Source organism: Rhincodon typus, chromosome 11 (genome assembly GCF_021869965.1).
Source record: "Rhincodon typus isolate 14 chromosome 11, sRhiTyp1.1, whole genome shotgun sequence".
Classification (NCBI taxonomy): Eukaryota; Metazoa; Chordata; class Chondrichthyes; order Orectolobiformes; family Rhincodontidae; genus Rhincodon; species Rhincodon typus.
Genome location: NC_063342.1, coordinates 32,742,116 through 32,762,599, shown reverse-complemented (window position 1 = coordinate 32,762,599; position 20,484 = coordinate 32,742,116). Strand labels below are relative to the sequence as shown.

At 41.6% G+C, this 20,484-nt stretch overlaps 1 protein-coding gene across 1 annotated transcript in view; it reads left to right on the top strand.

Moving 5' to 3' along the window:
- cfap91 (cilia and flagella associated protein 91) overlaps nucleotides 1–20,484 on the top strand; it is an 82,711-nt gene that overhangs the window by 18,930 nt on the left and 43,297 nt on the right. Inside the window, exons 4-6 of the mRNA XM_048603087.1 lie at nucleotides 3,568–3,743; nucleotides 5,661–5,838; nucleotides 14,286–14,443. Of these exons, the coding sequence (XP_048459044.1) occupies nucleotides 3,568–3,743; nucleotides 5,661–5,838; nucleotides 14,286–14,443 (512 nt within the window). The remainder of the gene's footprint in view (nucleotides 1–3,567; nucleotides 3,744–5,660; nucleotides 5,839–14,285; nucleotides 14,444–20,484) is intronic.

The following is a 20,484-nucleotide window of genomic DNA, read 5'->3' as shown; positions in this document are numbered from 1 at the left end:
CCCTAGTATGTCTCTGGTCACTTTGTACTAACTAACTGTGGATAATTTGGTCAGACTACCTCTTGATCTAATCACTCGCATGTCTGGAGCATGGTGTATTTCTTCATCAAATCACCTGCCCATTAGAGTATTGTGATATGTCATCTTGTGTGGTTGTAGCTGTAACCTTTTTTTTTTGGTTTCTGTCTGCATGTAGTTCCTCATGCCAGTCCAGCCTATGCTAAGCTATTGCCTTTAAACTCGTGCTTCCACTACTGCATGCTGGTTCATTTGGTTAAGCTACAGCTATACTTTAGTATTGGTGCTCTACAATGGTCAGTGAACATGGTGGCATGATGGCTTAGTGTTTAACACTTTGCCTCACAGTGCGAGGGACAAGGTTCGATTCCAGTCTTGAGTGACTGTCTGCGTGGAGTTTGCACGGGTTTCCATCAGGTGCTCCAGTTTCCTAAAATAGTCCAAAGATGTGCAATTTAGTTGGATTAGCCGTGGTACTAGCTAGGATAGGGATGAAGGGTTAGGTTTGTGTGGGATACTCTTTGGACTGTCAGTGAGTACTTGATGGGCTGAGTGGCCTCTTTCCATTCTGTGTGGATTCTACATACTGGTGGTGTAGTGGTGGTGTCATTGGATTAGCAATGCAAAGGCTGAGGCTAATGCTCTGGGGGCAGTTCAACCTGACCACAGCAGATGATGAAATTTAAACGGCAGCAGGGTGGCACAGCAGTTAGCACTCCTGTCTCAACGCTCCAGGGGCCTGGGTTTGATTCGAGCCATGGGCGACTGTCTGTGTGGAGTTTGCGCATTCTCCCTATGTGTGTGTGTAGGTTTCCTCCCACAGTCTAAAGCTGTGCAAGTTAGGGGGATTGGCTATGCTAAATTGCCTGTAGTATGCAGGTTAGGTGGGTTAACTATGGTGAATATGGTGTACAGGGATAGGGTTGGTTGCTGTTTGGAGGGCAGGTGCAGATTCAATGGGCCAATTGGCCTCTATCTGCAATGTGGGGATTCTATGATTCTAACAAAAGCGTGGTTAAAGTTTTAAGGACCATCTTAAAGGAGTACTGGGAAGTAGAGAGACTAAAAGGCTTAGTGGAGGAATTTGAAAATTTAACTTCTAGAAACTGAAGATGCATCCTTTAATGGCAGAGTGATTAAAATTAGGGGATGTGCAAGACCCTGAACTGGGAGAGCATAAAGGCCTTGGACAATTGTAGTGTTGGGAATTACAGGAAAGGGCTTTTATGTTAGCTGACTGTAGTAACGTTTGGACAGGGTCCTCTGCAAAACTTAAAGTGAAAATATTTAGAGGGCCCCAATAGAAGCAACATTGTTCTCTCAATATTTTACTTAACTCCAGATAGGTCCTGAACACTTTGTAAACCAGATTAGATCCCACATTGAAGTTATATTTTGGATGTTGCGAAATCCAATTTATGTGAAACTCTCTCTCTGAGGCAGTCTTACCTTCTTTCCCTCTTGATTGTTCTTGATGCTGTCTCTAAAAACTTTGTCATCATTGCTGTTAAGCTGACTTATCCTGAATTCGTTAGATATAAAAAGAATCTTAATTTACTATAAGAACCTGATTGCTGTCCAGTATTTTTAATCTGGAAAGTGTACCTGTTCCCACAAATACACAACATCAAGTGTAGCTATGCTATACTCCACAGCTGAACAGTATCCCATGTCTACTGTCTCAGCTCAGACATGAAGAATTGCTACTTACAACAAAGCTGTCAAGGTTGGCCAGTTCATGCTGACTCATACATCAATGGGACATTGCTTTAAAATGAAAATCTAACAAGAATGTTGGTGCAAACTTTAAAAATGCTGTAGATTTTAAAAATCAGCAATGAATTCTTATGATTACTTTAATAGCTAATACAATGATAATAGAAAATGAACTTAATAGGGAAAGTGTGACAGTATGTTAACACATTATCCTTGGAGAGATGCAAACAATCAGTCTTCCAGCAGACGAATGAAATGGTTGCTCATCTTCTCCTTTTAAAGGAGAAAAACACAGGGAAGGATTTATTCTAGCTGATGTCACTTATGGCTAGAAAGCAGATGAGAACCCCCTTGTTAATCCTTTTCAGGAAGATCCATCGTAGTTAATGCCTGATTGTGGGCCTTCCCAGAATCAAGGAGTGAAAGACTTATCTGCCAGGAGCTGCCAGCCAGTCAAAGGCACCGCCTTCATTGTTTAGTAGTGCCTCAGGGCAGTAGTGGCTTCTGCCAATAATTCACCCATCAGAGGCCCAGGATTGCCAATGGATCCAGTCCATTTGTGAGTGAGGGCAGAGGGGAAAGGATCAGAGGAAGGTAGCTCTCAGGCTTCTGCTTCCCTCAATCAGGCACTGTAGCTTTTGAGTAAATGACTACCCTCCTTGGACACCCACAAGCAGACAGGGTTTGCTTTTTGGATTTCCTGCCTGGCAAGTCCCTATCTTGTTGCTGGCCAACTGCCATTAAGTAAAGGTCTCAATGGATGGTGTTGCAACAAGGCTATCCATTTAAGCTCCTTCAATTGACTTGATCAATACAAAGGTGTGAATATGCTGGAGTTCCTAAGCGCTACCTTCCTTACATATTAAGTACCCTGCTACCAAATCTGTCACAGGAGGGAATTAACTTCTGCTGCAGTTATCGCTTTCTTGTGGAGTTTTGCCTGTATTTGTTAGCCTTACCTCACTGCAAGGCTTATGCCATTGTCTGACATTGTGGGTTCATACCTCACTCCTGGGACTTGAGTATGTTGTTTATGCTGCTTCTTCTATGCAGTACTGAAGAACTGCTGGACTTTTGGAGATTTTATCTTTCAGGTGATAAATTCAATCAAGACCCAGTCACCTCTTTGAGTTTGGATATTAATGATCTTGGAGTACTATTTAAAGAAAAGCAAATTCTGTCCAATAAAGACTGAAAGTGGTGGAAAACCTCAGCAATTCTGTCAGCATCTGTAGAGAGACAAACAGAGTCAACATTTCAAGTCCAGTTACTCTTTAAAGGCGTTTGAGTTCTGAAGAAGTGCCATATTGAACTTGGAACATTAACTCTGTTTCTCCTCCATAGATGCTGTCAGACTGCTAAGATTCTGCGGCACTTTCTGCTTTTATTTCAGATCTCCAGCATCCGCAGTATTTTGCTTTAATTTTAATGAAATTCTGTGTCCTGCTCACCATGTATCCTCGAACAACATTATTAAAATAAAACAGATTATCTTTTCATTTATTTGATTGCAATTATACACGATTGCCAGCTATATTTCTGTATATTAAAACAATGAATATGCTTCAAAAATGAGCTGCATGACATTTTTGGATATCCTGGGTTTTGTAAAGTGCTGTAAGAATGCAAGTTTATCTTGAATGAACTGGGGAAACATTTGTCTGTCACTAAGAGAGCCTGGGTCATCTAGGATCTAGAGAGCCAACTGTTACCTGTAAAAGTTTGTTTCCATTCTGGGTTTAACAGCATGCACCATTAAAATCAATATAATGGAGGTAACTTCTTTTCATTGTCATGACTGTTCTTAACTTTATTTTCTGTAATTGTTTTAAGGGGTGGCACTCCAAACAACATTACAAGTTTTGATAATCAATTTTTACCTATACGGACAGTGGGTGTGCAAACAGATTACAGGGACAGTGAAACACAAACTGAACCATACTCTCCAGAATATGTTGTGCTGCCTGGCTCAGCTCCTGAACTCCTTACACTTGCTGCATTGAAATTTGGTGAGTCATATAAGCTGGATCAACTTGAAAATACAATGTACTAAAGTCTGATCATTTGAGGAGCAATCAAAACTGCTTATTCAGTTATAATAAGCAAAGTTGATGGAAGTAATTACTCCTGGTTGTTCACTTATAATTAATACTCAATTTACTGACTAGAGAGTGGTCCATAATGCACATCAGAAAAATTTTTTAAGGACACTTGTTTTTACCCCATGAAAGTTCATGCATTTTAAATGATGTTTTCACATCTCTGTATAGTGTGGTGACTGCTCTGTTAAGCTTCCAGTTCATTTTATAACTCTGATTTCTGATAATGCCGATTGTTTATTGTTGCAATGCAGTCATGTCAGTCGGTAAATATCAAATGTGTAGCATAAAGTGAAGAAATGTAACTTGATGCACCATTACTGATGCAACTTTAAATGGGAAGAGTACTTGGTTTTGATTTAAAAGCAACTAGTGTGTGTCGTTGAATAAAGTAAACCATCAAAACTAAAAATGACATATTTTAATGTTTGAAGTTGTAGATAGCCTATTGATTTCATGTGGTATATAATTGAGCCATACAGATTAGGAAGCTCTTAAGATTGATTCTGTATTTACGTTGAGTTAGCTTACTGAATTGAAACAACAGTTAGCTTACAGGGACAGCTCTGCTTTTGACTGCTTTTTCCATGGTTCTGGCTGGCTGTGCATATAGTTCACCTTTGAGTGTGGATAGAATTAAACTTGGCTGTGATATCTACACACTTCCCTGGCTTTCGAACAGTTCCAGTTGGGATCACAAATAAATAATGCTCCTCTGGGCTAGACAGCAAAAGGCACTTGATATATCTGTAATTATTGTTCACTAAGGAGTTAATAAAAGCAAGAGAGGTGGAGAGAAAATTTATGAGAAAAGAAAATAAATTAATGAAGGATGAGGCTAGTAGCAACATTGCATACACATGTTTGTCTAAAGTTATGGAGGTAAGCATTGGTTCTTGTTCCTTTGACCTGAGCTATGAAAGAGTCCTACATTACATTTATTAATTCTAATTCTAAACTGATTGGGAAATCTAAATTTTATATCTGGTGTACTGAAATCGCACATTCGGGTAACTTTTCAGACACCTCTCCAATCACTATATAATTTAACCCTCTTAGGCTAACATGACAGGCAGTGATGAATTATTACTATCAGCTTGTAACTTTCTTATTCGTCTAAACAGTAGTTCATTCTAAAGCTCTATGCATTCCTGCCTTGTGAATGCTGACATGTTAATGCTGAACATTATAACAATGATCTTTTCCTCTATTTCTCTTTACCTTTATTTTCTTTCTTCTTTCTCTTCACAGCCTGCCTATAATGTTTTATTATAACTACAGGGCTTGGAGAGAAGAAGAAAGAAAGTGTGGAAAAAATGTCAGACTGTGAAACTTGCAATAATTGGTGCAGTCTGTACAGGTGGGACAAGTATCTTTTCACTGCTGGAATAAGCTGTCCTAGACAATATGAAGCATTTGAGAAGCATGCTACATAATGCGTTTCTGAACTGCAGTTTAACTACTTGAAGGCTTATTTAAATTGAAAGACATTCTGAACAAATGTACTGAAGAAAGTGAATCCAAATTTAGCATTCACTTGGAGTAATCCTCTGTGGTATAAACTCACCAAATATATGTCATAAATTCTAAAGTACGAGGCATATGTTTCACAAAGATGTTTCTGATCTGCAAAATAGACAATACAACATCTCTTACCCTGTGTTCCATGCAAATTATATTGATACAACTTGGGTACAGTGTTGTATAAATAAGTGCAAATTAGGCTTCCAAAGAGCAAAGAGGAGATCTTATCATACAAACTCTTCAACATGTGTAGAAGCTTTGATATTTAAGATTTTCTTTAATTAAATTTTCTTGTGACTGCAGGCCGAGGCTTACCAGCAGGCTTAGCAGAAGTGGAGATGATTGAACGTGCACGAGCAAAGCGTGCTTGGGAAGCTACCCTGCCGCCATTGAGTGATCGCTCACAACTTGAGAAGAGGAAGAGGATGATGGAGGCAATGGAAAGAAATGAGTGGGCATTCCGGGAACAAGAAATTGAAAAGTAGGCATTTAAGGATATCCTGCTGCAACAGCGCTTTAGTTGAGTGGGCAACCCATGTACCAAAAATAATCAGATTTATTTTACGCTTGTTAAGGGAATTGTTTACATGATGCACAGAGTTGTGGACAGGGTAGAAATTTTTTTATTCAGCCGTCAGGCATGGGCATTGCTGCCAGGCCGGTATTTATTGCCTGTCTCTAGTTACCCTTGAGTAGGTGGTGGCGAGCTGTTTTCTTGAGCCTCTGTAGTCCATTTGCTGTGGGAACGCCCACAATGCCACTGAAGGGAGCGTTCAAGGATTTTGAGCCAGCGACAGTTTAGGTAGGGCAATATGTTTCCATGTCAGGATGGTAAGTGATTTGAAGGGAAACTTGTACATGGTGGTGTTCCCATTTATCTGTTGCCCTTGCCCTTCTAGATGGAATTTGTTGCGGGTTTGGAAGGTGCTGTCGGAGGATCTTTGGTGAATTTCTGCAGTGCATCTCCTAGATTGCACACACTGCTGCTACTGAATGTGGGTGGTGGACGGAGTGGATGCTTGTAGATGTGGTGCCAATCATGTGAGCTGCTTTGTCCTGGATAATGTCAATCTTCTTGAGTATAGTTGGAGTTATACTCTCCACTTACCTGGAGGAGTGTTCCATCATATTCCTGACTTGCATGTTGGAGATGGTGAACAGGCTTTGGGGAATCAGCTCTGTGTTTATGTGGTGAGTCCAGTTGAGTTTCTGATCAATGATAACCCCCAGGATGTTGATAATGGGGGATTCAGTGATGGTAACACTATTGAATGTCAAAGGGCAGTAATTAGATTGTCTCTTATTGGAGATGGTCATTTCCTGGCATTTATGTGGTGCGAATTTTACTTGCCACTTATCAGCCCAAGCCCAGATATTGCCAGGTCTTGTAGCATTTAAACAAGGACAGCTTCAGTATCTGAGGAGTTGCAAATGGTGTTGAACATCCCCACTTCTGACCTTTATGATGGAGGGAAGTTCATTGATGAAGCAGCTAAAATAGTTGAGCCTAGGACATTACCCTGGTGAACTTCTGTAAAGATGTTCTGGATCTGAGATGACTGATCTCCAACTACCACAACCATCTATCTATGTGCCAGTTATGACTGCAACCAGTGGAAAGTTTGCCAACACCCTGCCCCCAACCACCTGCCATCACCAATCCCTGATTCTCATTGATTCCAGTTTTGCCATTTGGTTAAATGTGACCTTTAATGTCAAGGACTGTCATTCTCACCTCACCTGTGGAATTCTGCTTTTTTGACCACGTTCAAACAAAGGCTGTAATGAGGTCAGGACCTAAGTGTTTGATTTTAAGACTTATAAAATTTCTAGATCTTAATTTTTTTTTGTAAATCTATAATAGTGAATAAGGTGAGAGCATTTCTTTCCATATGTTTGTACTGTGATCTGTCTCTTGATTGACCTTTAGTGTTAAGCATTGGTATAAAGTTAACCGAGAACAGTGTTTTTGAGCAGTAAGATTGTGCTTAAACTGCATTTTGAGCAATGTGTTTTTTTTATGGTAATTTCTGGATCTGTAAATTGTTAAAAGGGCAGAATTGGTTTAGTAGGGTGATGTGCTCTTCCTATCAGATGTGGGAAATCAGGGAGATTTTGAATGCATATGGAGACTTTGTCTGCAGGAAATGTGTTTGGATGCGATTCCTATCAGACCACATGGATCGGTTGGAGCATCAGTTGGAGGCAACAAGGAGCTTACAAGAGCAAGGGAGTACGATGGATTGCAGTGTCAGGAAGTAGGGAAATGGTAGGAGAGGTAGCCAGGTAGTGCAGAAGTCTCCTGTGGCTATCCCCATTTCAAACAGGTCTGATGAATTGGATAGTGAAAGCGGGGGTGGAGAATGGCCTCTCAGGGGAGTATAGCACTGACAACCATGTTTCTGGTATGTTGACAGGCTCTACTGTATTGAGGGGTATGTCAGGTTCCAAGCGATCGATGTAATAGGGGACTGTCTAGTCTGGGGTACAGACAGACGTTCCTGCAGCCGTCAGCGAGACATCAGGATGGTGTGTTGCCTCCCTGGTGCCAGAGCCAAGGATATCTTGGAGAGGACGCAGAATATTCTGAAAGGGGAGAGTGACCAGCAGGAGATGTTGTGCATGTTGGTACTAGTGAGATAGGTAGGGAAAGTGATGAGGTTCTGCAGAGAGAATACAGGAAACTAGCAGAAGGTTAAAAAGTTGATCCTCAAGGGTAGTTATTATCTGGATTGCTACTGGTGCCACGTGCTAGTGAGAGTAGGAATAGGAAGATAGAGCAGATGAATGCGTGGCTGAGGAGCTCGTGCAGGGGTGGGGGGAAGGATTCACATTTTTGGACCATTGGGATCTCTTCAGGAGCAGAAATGACCTGTATAAGAGGGATAGGTTCCATCTAAATTGGAATAGCCTTGCGGGACAATTGGCTATTGCTATCAGGAGGCTTTAAACTGGTAAGGGAGGGCAAGAACCAATGCATTGAGGAGAAAAGAAATAAGGCTGAGGCTGGTATAGTAGATAAAGGGAGAAAGTCTGATAGTCAAAACAGACAAGAGCTTGGGAGAATATGAGATAAGACTGATAAATGCAAGTGGCCTGACAGGTAAGGTAGATAAACTTAGGGCAGGGTTGAGAACATGGGACTGGGATACCATAGCTATCACAGAAACGTGGCTCAAGAATGGACAGGTCTGGCAGCTTAATGTTGCGGGGTATAGATGCTATAGGAAGGATAGAAGGATAGAAAGGAGGGTGAGTGACGTTTTTGGTTAGGGAGAACATTATGACTAATTAAAGAGGATATTCCTGGGAGATCGTCCAGTGCAGTTATATGGGTGGAACTTAAAAATAAGAAAGGGATGATCACCTTGTTGGGATTGTATTATAGGACCCCTAATAGTCAGTTGAAAATTGAGGAGCAAATATGTAAGGAGATCTCAGATATCTGTAAGAAAAATAGGGTTGTAACGGTAGGGGATTTTAACTTTCCAAACATAGTCTGGGACTGTCACAGAGTTAAGGGCTTGGATGGGGAAGAATTTGTTAAGTGCATACAAGAAAACATTCTTCTTCAATATTTGGATGTACCTACTAGAGAAGGAGCAATACTTGACCTTTTGTTGGGAAATAAGGCAGAGCCAGTGACTGAGATGTCAGTGGGAGGAGCAATTTGGGGCAAGTCATCATAATTCTGCTACTTTTAAAATAGTTAAAGAAAAGGATAGAACTGATGAAAGAGTGAAGGCCAATTTTGTCAGTATTAGGCAGGAACTTTCAAAAGTTGATTAGGAGCGGTTATTACCAGGTAAAGGGATGATCAGGAAGTGGGAGACCTTTAAGAATGAGATAACGAGAGTTCAGAGACAGTATGTTCCTGTTAGTGTGAAGGGCAAGGCTGGTAGGTGTAGGGGATGCTGGATGACTAGGGAAATTGAGACTCTGGTCAAGAAAAAGAAGGAGGCATATATCACATGTAGACAGAGGTGGGATTAAGTGAATCCCTAGAAGAGTATAAGGGCAGTAGAAGTATATTTAAGAGGGAAATCGTGACGGCCAAAAGAGGACATGGGATAGCTTTGGCAAATAGAGTTAAGAAGAATCTAAAGAGATTCTGTAAATATATTAAGAGCAGAAGAGTAGCTAGGGAGAGAATAGGACCCCTTAAAAACAAACATGGCCACCAATGTAAGGAACCACAGGAGATGGATGAGATACTAAACAAATATTTTGCATCAGTTTTTAGTGTGGCAAAGGACTTGGAAGCTAGGGAGCTTGGGCAAATAGTGATGTCTTAAAGTGTTCATAATACTGAAGAGGAGATGCTCGAGTCTTAAAAGGCATTAAAGTAGATAAATCCCTGGGACTTGATCAGGTGTTTCCCAAAACTTTGTGGGAAATGAGGGGAATAGATTGTTGGGGCACCTTGCTGAGATATTTGTATCATCGATAGCCATGGGTGAGATGCTAGAGGATTGGAGATTGGCTAATGCGGTGCTATTATTTAAGAAAGGCTGTAAGGAAAGCCAGGGAACTACAGACCGGTGAACCTTACATTTGTGGTGGATAAGTTGTTGGAGGGGTTTCTGACGGAGAGGATTTACATGCATTTGGAAAGGCAAGGATTGATTGGGGATAGTCAGCATGGCTATGGGTGTGGGAAATCATGTCTCATAACTTTATTGAGTTTTTTGAAGAGGTGACAAAGAAGATTGATCAAGGCAGATTGGTAGAAGTTGTCTGTGTTCTTCAGCAAAATTGGATACAAAATTGGCTTGAAGGTAGGAGACAGAGGATGGTGGTGGAGGTTATTTTTCAGAGTAGAGGCCTGTGACCAGTGGTGTGCTACAAGGATCAGTGCTGGGTCCACTGCTTTTCATCATTTATACAAATTATTTGGATGTGAATGTAGAATATAAGTTTGCAGATGACCCCAAAATAGGTGGTGTAATGGATTGTGAAGAAGGTTATCTTGGAGTACAATGGGACCTTGATCAAATGGGCCAATGGGCTAAGGTGTGGCAGATGGAGTTTAATTTGGATAAATGTGAGATGTTACATTTTGGTAAGGCAAACCAGGGCAGGACATATACACTTGATGGTAGGGTCCTATGGAGTATTGCTGAACAAAGAGACCTAGGAGTGCAGATGCATAGTTCCTTGAAATTGGAGTCAGAGGTAGACAGGGTGGTGAAGAAGGTATCTGGCACACTTGCCTTCATTGGTCATAACATTGAGTATAAGAGTTGGGAGGTCATGTTGTGACTGTACAGGACATTGGTGAGGCCATTTTGGAATACGGAGTACAGTTCTGATTGCCCTTCTATAGGAAGAATGTTGTTAAACTTGAGAGAGTGCAGAAAAGATTTACAAGGATGTTGCTGGGACTGGAGGGTTTGAGCTATTAAGAGAGGCTAAATAGCCTGGGGATTTTTTTTCCCTGGGTCATCAGAGACTGACTGGTGACCTATGTAGAGGTTTTTAAAATCATGAGGAGCATGGATAGATGAATAGTGAAAGCATTTTTCCCATGGTGTGGGAGTCCATAAACTATAGCACATGGGTTTCAGGTGAGAGGGGAAAGATTTAAAAAAGACCTGAGGGGTAACTTTTTCATGCAGAGGCTGGTGCATGTATCGAACAAGCTGCCAGAGGAAGTTCAATTACAACATTTAAAAGGCATCTGGATGGGTATATGAATATGAAGGGTTTAGAGGGAAATGGGCCAAATTGCTGGCAAATGGGACTAGGTCAGATTGGGATTTCTGATCAATGTAAATGAATTGGACCGAAGGGTCTGTTTCTGTGCTGTATAACTTTGACTCTATAAGTAGCCCTGCTGGAATCCAAACTGGATGTCATTGAGCAGGTTGTTGCTAAATAGGTGCTCCTTGATAGTACTGTTCATTTTTCAAAAATTTATTCATTTGTGGGATTTCGGCATCACTGGCCGGGCCAGCATTTATTGTCTGTCCCTAGGTGCCTTTAAGAAGGTGGTGGTGAGCTACCTTCTTGAACTGCTGCAGTGTACTAGCTGTGGGTTGACCCACAATGCCATTAGGGAGACAGCTCCAGGATTTTGACCCAGCGACAGTGAAGGAATGGCAATATATTTCCAAGTCAGGATGGTAAGTGGCTTGGAGAGGAACTTGAAGGTGGTGATGTTCCCATATATCTGCTGCCCCTTGTTCTTCTAGATGAAAGTAGTTGTGGGTTTGGAAGGTGCTGTCTGAGGACTTTTGGTGAATTTCTATAGTGCATCTTATAGATAGTAGACACTGCCACTACTGAGCATTGCTAGTGGAAGGAGTGGATGCGTGTGGATGTAGTGCCAATCAAGCGGGCTGCTTTGTACTGGATGGTGTCAAGCTTCTTGGGTGTTGTTGGGTCTGCACTTATCCAGGCAATTAAGGAGTATTCCATCACACTCCTGACTTGTGCCTTGAAGATAGTGAATAGCCTTTCGGGAATCAGGTGGTGAGTTACTCGCCGCTATACTCCTAGCCTCTGACCTGCCCTTGTAGCCGCTGTGTTTGTGTGATGAATCCAGTTGAGTTTCTGATCAATGATAACCCTCAGGATGTTGATATTGGGGGATTCAGTGATGGTAACACCATTGAATGTCAAAGATTGGTAGTTAGATTGTCTCTTCATTGGTGATGGTATTAGCCTGGCGTTTGTGTGGCGCCAATGTTACTTGCCACTTGTTAGCCCAAGCCTGGATATTGTCCAGATCTTGTTGCATGTGAACATGGACTGCTTCAGTATCTGAGGAGTCAAGCATGGTGCTGAACATTGTGCAATCATCAACGAATATACCCACTTCTGTCCTTTTGATGGAGGGAAGGCCATTGATGAAGCAGCTGAAGATGGTTGGTCCTTAAGGAGTTCCTGCAGAGACATCCTGGAGCTGAGGTGATTGACCTCCAACAACCACGACCATCTTACTATGTGTCAGGTAAGACTCCAACCACTAGAGAAGTTGCCCCCGATACCCATAGGTTCCAGCTTTGCTAAGTCCCTCCTTGATGCCACACTCTGTCAAATGCAGCTGTGATGCCACACTCTCAGATGCAGCCTTGATGTCAAGGGCTATCACTCCCAAAACACCCCTGGAATTCAGCTCTTTTGTCCATGTTTGAAGCAAGGCTGTAATGAGGTTAGGAGCTGAGTGGCCCTGGCAGAACCCAAACTGGGCGTCAGTGAGCAGGTTATTATTGAGCAGATGCTGCTTGATAGCACCGTTGATGACATCTTCCATCACTTTACTGATGATTGAGACTAGACTGATGAGGTGGCAATTGGCCGGATTGAATTTGTCCTGCTTTTTATGTACAGTACATACCTGAGCAATTTTCCACATTGTTGGGTAAATGCCAGTGTTGTAACTGTACTGGAACACCTTGGCTAGGGGAGCGGCAAGTTCTGGAGCAGAAGTCTTCAGTACTATTGCTGGAATGTTGTCAAGACCTGTAGCCCTTTGCTGTACCCAGTATCTCCAACTGTTTCTTGATATCATGTGGTGTGAGTCAAATTGGCTGAAGACTAGCATCTGTAATGCTGGGGACACTGGAGGAGGCCGAGATGGATCATCCACTTGGCACTTCTAGCTGAAGATTGCTGTGAAAGCTTCAACCTTAGCTTTTGCACTGATGTGCTGGGCTCTTCTATCGTGGAGGATGGGGATATTTGTGGAGCCGCCTCCTCCAGTGAGTTGTTTAATCATCCTCCACCATCCATGACTGGATGTGGCAGGACTCAGAGCTTAGATCTGATCCATTGGTCGTGGGATCGCTTAGCTGTGTTTATCACTTGCTGCTTATGATGTTGGCGTGCAAGTAATCCTGTTTAGAGGCTTCACCCAGGTTGATACTTCATCTCCCAGTGTGCCCTGATGCTGCTCCTAGCCAGGGTTGATCCCTGGCTTAATAAACATCAAAAAAACTGCAGATGCTGTAAATCAGGAACAAGAATAGAAGTTGCTGGAAAAGCTCAGCAGGTCTGGCAGCATCTGTGAAGGAAAAATCAGATCTAACATTTCGGGTCCGGTGTTCTGAGGAAGAGTCACTGGACCCGAAACATTAACTCTGAACTTTTTGCGATTGGTACAACTGGATGGCTTGTTAGGCTATTTCAGAGGGCAGTTGAGAGTCAACCACATTTCTGTGGCTCTGGAGTGACGTGTAGGCCAGAGTGGGTGAGGATGGCAGATTCCCTTCCCTGAAGGGCATTAGTGAGCCATATGATTTCCTGGTCATCAGTAGATTCTTAATTCCAGTTTTTTTTTATTGAATTCAAATAGGGATTCGAAACCGGATCCCCAGAACAATAGCTGGGTGTCTGGATTAATAGTCTAGCGATAACACTACCAGGCTATTGCTTCCCCCTCATGACACCTTCTCTCATTTTACTAATGATCAAGAGTAGATGGGGCAATAACTGGCTGGGTTGGATTTGTCCTGCTTGTTATGTACAAGATGTATCTTGGCAATTTTTCCACATTGTCAGGTAGAGGTCAGAGTTGTAGCTGCACTGGAACAGCTTGGTTAGGGGAGCATCAAGTTCTGGAGCACGTCTTCAGTACTACTGGTGGAATGTTGTCCGGGCCTTTGTGGTATTCAGTGCTTCTAACAGTTTCTTGATATCACAAATCGAATCAGCTGAAGACTATAATGAAGCTTTGGTGTTTGGCATATTTTTAGTGGTAATTGCTATTAATTATTGATTTAAATGACCACTTTATTACTTTTAATTTTTCCTTTGGTGGAGTTCATGTGTATCATTGTGGCAAACCATAACTTTCTGAAATTTGCTTGCCCATTCTTCTGAGGGGGAAAAAGAAAATTGAAATGTGACCCCCACATGTGAAAAGTTTGGCTACCCCCTTTATATAATAAATGTGTCCTTTTTTATCTTGCACTTTTTCTTAAGGCTTCAGGAAATTCGACTGGATGTTCTGATGCATTTATTAAGCCAACGTGAAGGAAAGCAACAGGAAATGAATGTGAAGCGGGTTGATACAATTTGGTCAAAACTTCAGCAGAAGAAAGGAGTGGCTATAAAGAAGATAAGATTGAAGCACATCAAAGGTATTGTTAGATTCATTTAGAAGAGGATGAGTGACCAGTTTTAGTTGACATCTTTCATTTTCTCGTCTTTTTTTTGTTTCCGTTCATCAGAATTTCCACAAAACAAATTGGACTTGTGCCAAATTATCATTCAACTTATCTTGGAGAAGTAGTGTGGCTTTGGTCACCAATCTTTGCATGTCTATCATTTATCACTGTTAGAAACAATTGCAGAAAAAATTCTGTCAAACCGCTTTGACATAGTTTTTACAGTTTTCTTGTTGCTGCACTCAATCTCTGCTCTTTTACTTTTTAAAAAAAAACTTACCATGAAGTGCAAAGTCTTTATCAATTTATCTTGTGTATTCTATGTAATATCGACACAAGATATTTGTGTCACCCTCTGCTTTATGTTGTCAAGATCCTGATGGGAAGAATGCAGTGATAATTGAGTCCCACTATTCCATGGGCTGTCTCAGATGTATAAGTGACTAGTTGAAACACTAAGATTGTTAAACTTGCCTGAATTTGACCAATATCTAAGATAAAAGAAATTTATGCTAGGTTTCATCAATAAACAAGAAAGCAAAACTTCCTATAAAAATACCTATCCTTTTACAAGTGGTAAATCAGATTATTAAATACTACAATGCAATTATGTTCCTCTCCAAGCCACTTATTATCCTGACTTGGAAATATATTGCTACTCCTTCTGTATCATTGGAACAAAATCCTCAAATTCTGTCCCTAACAGCGTTGTATGAGTATCTTAGCAGATGGACTACAGTTCACAGCCACCTTCTCAGAGGCAGCTTGGGATAGGCAATAAATGCTGACCCAGCCAACGATGCCCATATCCCACAAGTGAACAAAATAACTTATACCAAACATGCACAAATAATTCACAAATAGGACAGATGTCACAGTTCTGCCTAAATATCATGAATGGAAACTATGAGCAAAAAGGAACAAATTATGTGGATCAACAACCCAAGTCACAAAGGGTGGACTGAGTTAAGATTTGCAGTTATTTTTTTTTGCTCTTTGCCAATAATTTCATTTTTGTGTTGACGATGGAAAATCCTTAATTCAGTAGCATATTTCTGGTCCACAAGTTAAAGTTCAGTGATGGTATTAGACAGGGGCTTTCAAAATTGGCTTGACAGAGTGTGGTAGTAGAGGGTTGTTTTTCAGACTGAGGGCTTGTGACTAACGGTGTGATGTAAGGATCAGTGCTGGGTCTGCTGTTGTTCATCATTTCTAAATGATTTGGATGAGACTATAGCTTTTTAGTAATATGGTTAGTACCTTTGTGGATGATACCAAAATTGGTGTTATGATGGATAATGAAGAAGGTTGTCTAAGAGTACAATGGGATTTTGATCAATTGGGCCAATGGGCCAAGTAATGGCAGATGGAGTTTAATTCAGATAAATGCAAGGTGTTGCGCAAGGTGTTGCATTTTGATAAGACAAATCAGTGCAGAAATCCAGTGGGAGCACTGCAGTCATGTCCAAAATTCTAACCCCAGCTGCGACCAGATGTGCCAACATGGGAAGACAGCTTTTGACTGTGCTGAATGGATGTGAGTAGTTGCATACCTATCTCTAAGGGAGGCAGTTTTTAGTGGATGATGATCATTTTCCACTTGGACAGATCTGAAAAAGGTGCTATTTTCAAGCCCTTATTTGGTCTCATTCACCCCATCTCTGTAACTTCCTCCGTTTTACAGGCCTTGGACCTCTCCACTCCGTCATAGCTCCAATTTTCATTACTCCAGTAATCGTGACTGTGCCTTCAGCTGCGTGGGCCCCAGTTTACCATCTGTTATAGAATAATCTGCAGGCATCCAAAACACGTTGCTCTTCCTTTAGATCCAAAAGTAATCACAGTATGACGTTTCTGCCTACAACCTGTGGGCCACTTAAAGGTGTTATGCCACGTTAGCCTTCAGTGTACCAAGTGAGAAATGTTGCATTTATGGAAGCCATTATCATCTTTGTTTTCCTTTTACAACAGATATCAGATGAAATTAATGTTTGCAGGATAATAGAGGACAAAATGTTACATATGACGTGTATATGAGGAGTCAAGAATAATTGTATAAACCTGTGGCGTACATGTGCTTAGGAATCAGTTAATGTTTGGCTTGGGGCAGAAATATCATTATGCACGTCAGCAACTGTTAACCAAGTCACAGCTATAAATTTATCAGTTGCCAGCAATTACTACAGCTGCATAGTTATACAAAGGGGAAACACCATGTCAAGGGAAAATAATTCTTGGATGATCAAGGGTAATTTTACCTGGAACTTACTATAGCAAGATGCCGCACTGACAGGAGAGACTGGAAGTCTGAATATTGGTTTGCTGTCTGACGCTCATCACTTACATCTGTAAAATAACTCTCTCTACTGTGCAATTATGCAACTAAAGAATATATGCGGGGTTGTTTGCAATGGAACAATATCTCTGAGATAATTAGAGTAGCCCCATCTAATTCTTGATTAATGCCACAAAGAAACGTGTGCAACATCAAATGAAGGAGAGGTACAGATCCAATTATTATTCAATTGAACACACTCCCCACTAGCGCCACCAACCCTGGCACCTTTCCCTGCAATCGCAGGAAGTACTACACCTGCCCCTACACCACTCCCCTCACCTCCATTCAAGGCGCCAAACAGACCTTCCACATGAGACAGAGGTTCACCTGCACATCTGTCAATGTGGTCTATTGCATCCGCTGCTCCCAATGTGGCCTCCACTACATTGATGAGACCAAGTGGAGGCTTAGGACTGCTTCGTAGAGCACCTGCTCTCTGTTCGCAACAAATTACAACACCTTTCGGTCATGAACCATTTCAACTCCCCCTCCCACTCCCTGGGTGACATGTCCATCCTGGGCCTCCTCCAGTGCCACCATGACGCCACCCGGAAAATGGAGGAGCAGCATCTCATTCTGCCTCGAGCCTACAGCCCAATAGCCTAAATGTGGATTTTACCAGTTTCAAAATCTCTCGCCCCCTGGCCTCATCCCATGACCAACCCTCCCTATCATCCCCACCTCCTTGACCTGACACAACCTGTCCATCTTCTCTCCCACCTATCCGCCCCTCCCACCTCACTGACAAATCCCCACCACTCCCTACCTGCACTCACCTAGCACCATCCTACCAACCTTCCCCAGCCCCACCCCTCTCTCAATTTATTTCGGAGATCCCTTCAACACCATCACCCCCCACCCATTTCTGAAGAAACATCAGCTTTCCTGTTCCTCTGATGCTGCCTGGCCTAATGTGTTCCTGCAGTTCCACACTGTGTTATCTGACTCCAGCATTTGCAGTTCTTACTATCTCTAACCCCAAAGGGGCTGACTGTTTCCTATGTACAACAGAAATACAATAAAGCCCCTTTTCCTAGACTCAATAGGGTTAAGCATACTCTATGTGCCTGAACTGTTGCATATTAGCATATTTCTTTATCCCTGTCAAGAGCCTAACACTTTTCTATCTAGAAAATAGATATTCATTTGGATTTTAGATGTTTACCATTTAGTGCAGACTATGAATAAAAATGTAAGGTTAAAAATTATGACCCTTGAGATGCAGGGAAGGCTGAAATATTGTAGTTGTGGGATAATGGGATTTTAGATTTTGGGTTTGCTGTCTTTATCTCCCATTTGTAGTTTAAGGTATGTTTGGAGATGTTCCTCTGGGTAATACAAAGATTTCTGTTTTAACATCCATCATTTTCCATGCATGCTGTCAGCGAGCGTGGGTTCTATTCTGGATCTTGGATTTGTCTCACACTATTGAAGGCACACAGTGGAGGAAAAAGACAATCCCTGTTTTCTTCCACCTAATGAGGGCCTGAGGTTATCTCTTTCGTCCTCAGTGTGACAAGGTAATGCTAAAAGTTCTCCATTGCATAATGAAGGAATCACTTACACCTAATTATGCATGTTATCCTTCCTAATTATTCAAATTACTCTGGGATTGATATTAACTCACTGCTTGGTGGGCAGGGGAGGTTCAAGATGTGTTTAAAAATGAAAAATTGTGAAGTGTGACTAGAGCCAGCTGCATACCTGCTTGCCACCATTTTTAACGTGTGAAAGACTTGGTCTCATTTTGGAGAGCTGGAATGTTTTACTTTAGTATTTAAGTCAGACTCTGAGCTACAGGGAACTAAGAACAGTACTAGGTCGTTCAGACTCCTGTGGTTATTCCAGCAATCACTGAAATAATGGCTTGGACTCTGTGCACTTGCCTTGGTTCCATATTCCTTAATACCCTCTGAGAAAATAAATATTGTTTTCAACTCAGAATTACTGATTGAACTAGCCTGTCTTGCTCATGTCACGGGAGAGTCCTAAATTTCTACCACACTTTGCATGAACACTTATGTTCTGACTTCTCTTCTGAATCGCCTGGCTCTGATTTTAAGTTTGTATCTGCTCAAGCTCCTTTTCTTTAGCTGCTTGTTATAAAAGATAGCTTGCCATTAGCCTTTTCTATTTTCCTTTTTGCCAGCGTGTATAATTTAGTGATCTCTGTACAAAGACCTCCAAATTTCTTTGGCTCCCTCTGATCCCTACCATTTCATCATTTGAATCTATCATTCTTTGGTTCAGAATGAAGACCTCTCACTGACTGGCATTTCAATCTGTCTACTCTATCATCTCTATTTAATGTTCCTTTTAATTTTATGCTTGTCTACACTACTTAATTTGCCATTAATTTTTATGTCATTGGCAAATTTGAGTACATGGCTGTATTGCATTATTTATCATATTAAATATAATAAATTGCTGAGAGCTCAGCACAGTTGTACAACACAAATCACATCCTTCTAATTTTAGTAGAGACCCATTATAGTTATGTCATTGGACTAGTAAGCCGAAGCCTGAAGTAATGATCCACAGACATATGGCCCAATTTTAACTCTGTTTAAATTCAGAAATCAGAGGACACCAGGCTATAGTCCAGCAGCTTTATTTGATATCACAAGCTTTCGGAGCATTGCCCCTTCGTCAGGTGAAATGAGAGAGAAGCATGCAGACACAGAATTTATAAGCAGAGAGATCAATGGGCAGAGAGCTCAAAAGATCATACAAATGGTGTGAGTAGTGTCGACAGGCTGAATAATAAATCTCTACAGGTGTTCAAGAATGTCAGATGGTGTGAGTAAATTGTCAACAGCTGAATAACAAGCGAAGGGATGACCTATAATCCGATTAAATGAGGCAGAGACATAATTACAAAAAAAAATTAAAATGATGTGGTGCTGGAGACAAACCAAATGACTGGAATAACGTAATAGGTATAAGAATTGCATGCCGAGGGTCTAACCAAAGTAACAGGTAATCGAAAACTGTACAAACTAAGATAGAGAAATAACAATTTATTAAGGTGATGGTGTCAAAACAGGACACTAAGGAAGATTTTACAGATACAGATACAGATACACATGCACATGCAGCACGATGTGAACCCAAGATCACAGTTGAGGCTGTCTTCATTGGTATGGACCTTGGCCATCAGTTTCTGCTCAGCGATTCTGTGATGTTGTGTATTTCAAAGGCTGCCTTGGAAGATGCTGATCCAAAGATCGGAGGCTAAATGTCCTTGACTGCTGAAGTGTTCCTCAATTGGGAGAGAATATTCCTGTGGCAATTGTTGTGCGGTGTCCATTCATCCGTTGTCATTGTGTCTGCATGGTCTCTACTGTGCCTTGGGACATCCTTGCCTGCAGCATATGAGATAGACAACATTGGCTGAGTCATATGAGTATCTGCCGTGTATGTGGTGGGTGGGTATCTCCTGGACATTTCACTTGGACTTCACTGAGGCAGTCATTTTCCAATTGAAAAATCTTGAGCCAATCAAGGTGAATCTTTCTCAACCAATTCTGACCCAATAGACTTGGGCCTGAGCCTTTTACTACCATCAGTAGTAACTGCACCAACTGCTTCTCATAGGAGATAACAAGGTGTAGAGCTGGATGAACACAGCAGGCCAAGCAGCATCAGAGGAACAGGAAAGCTGACGTTTCGGGCC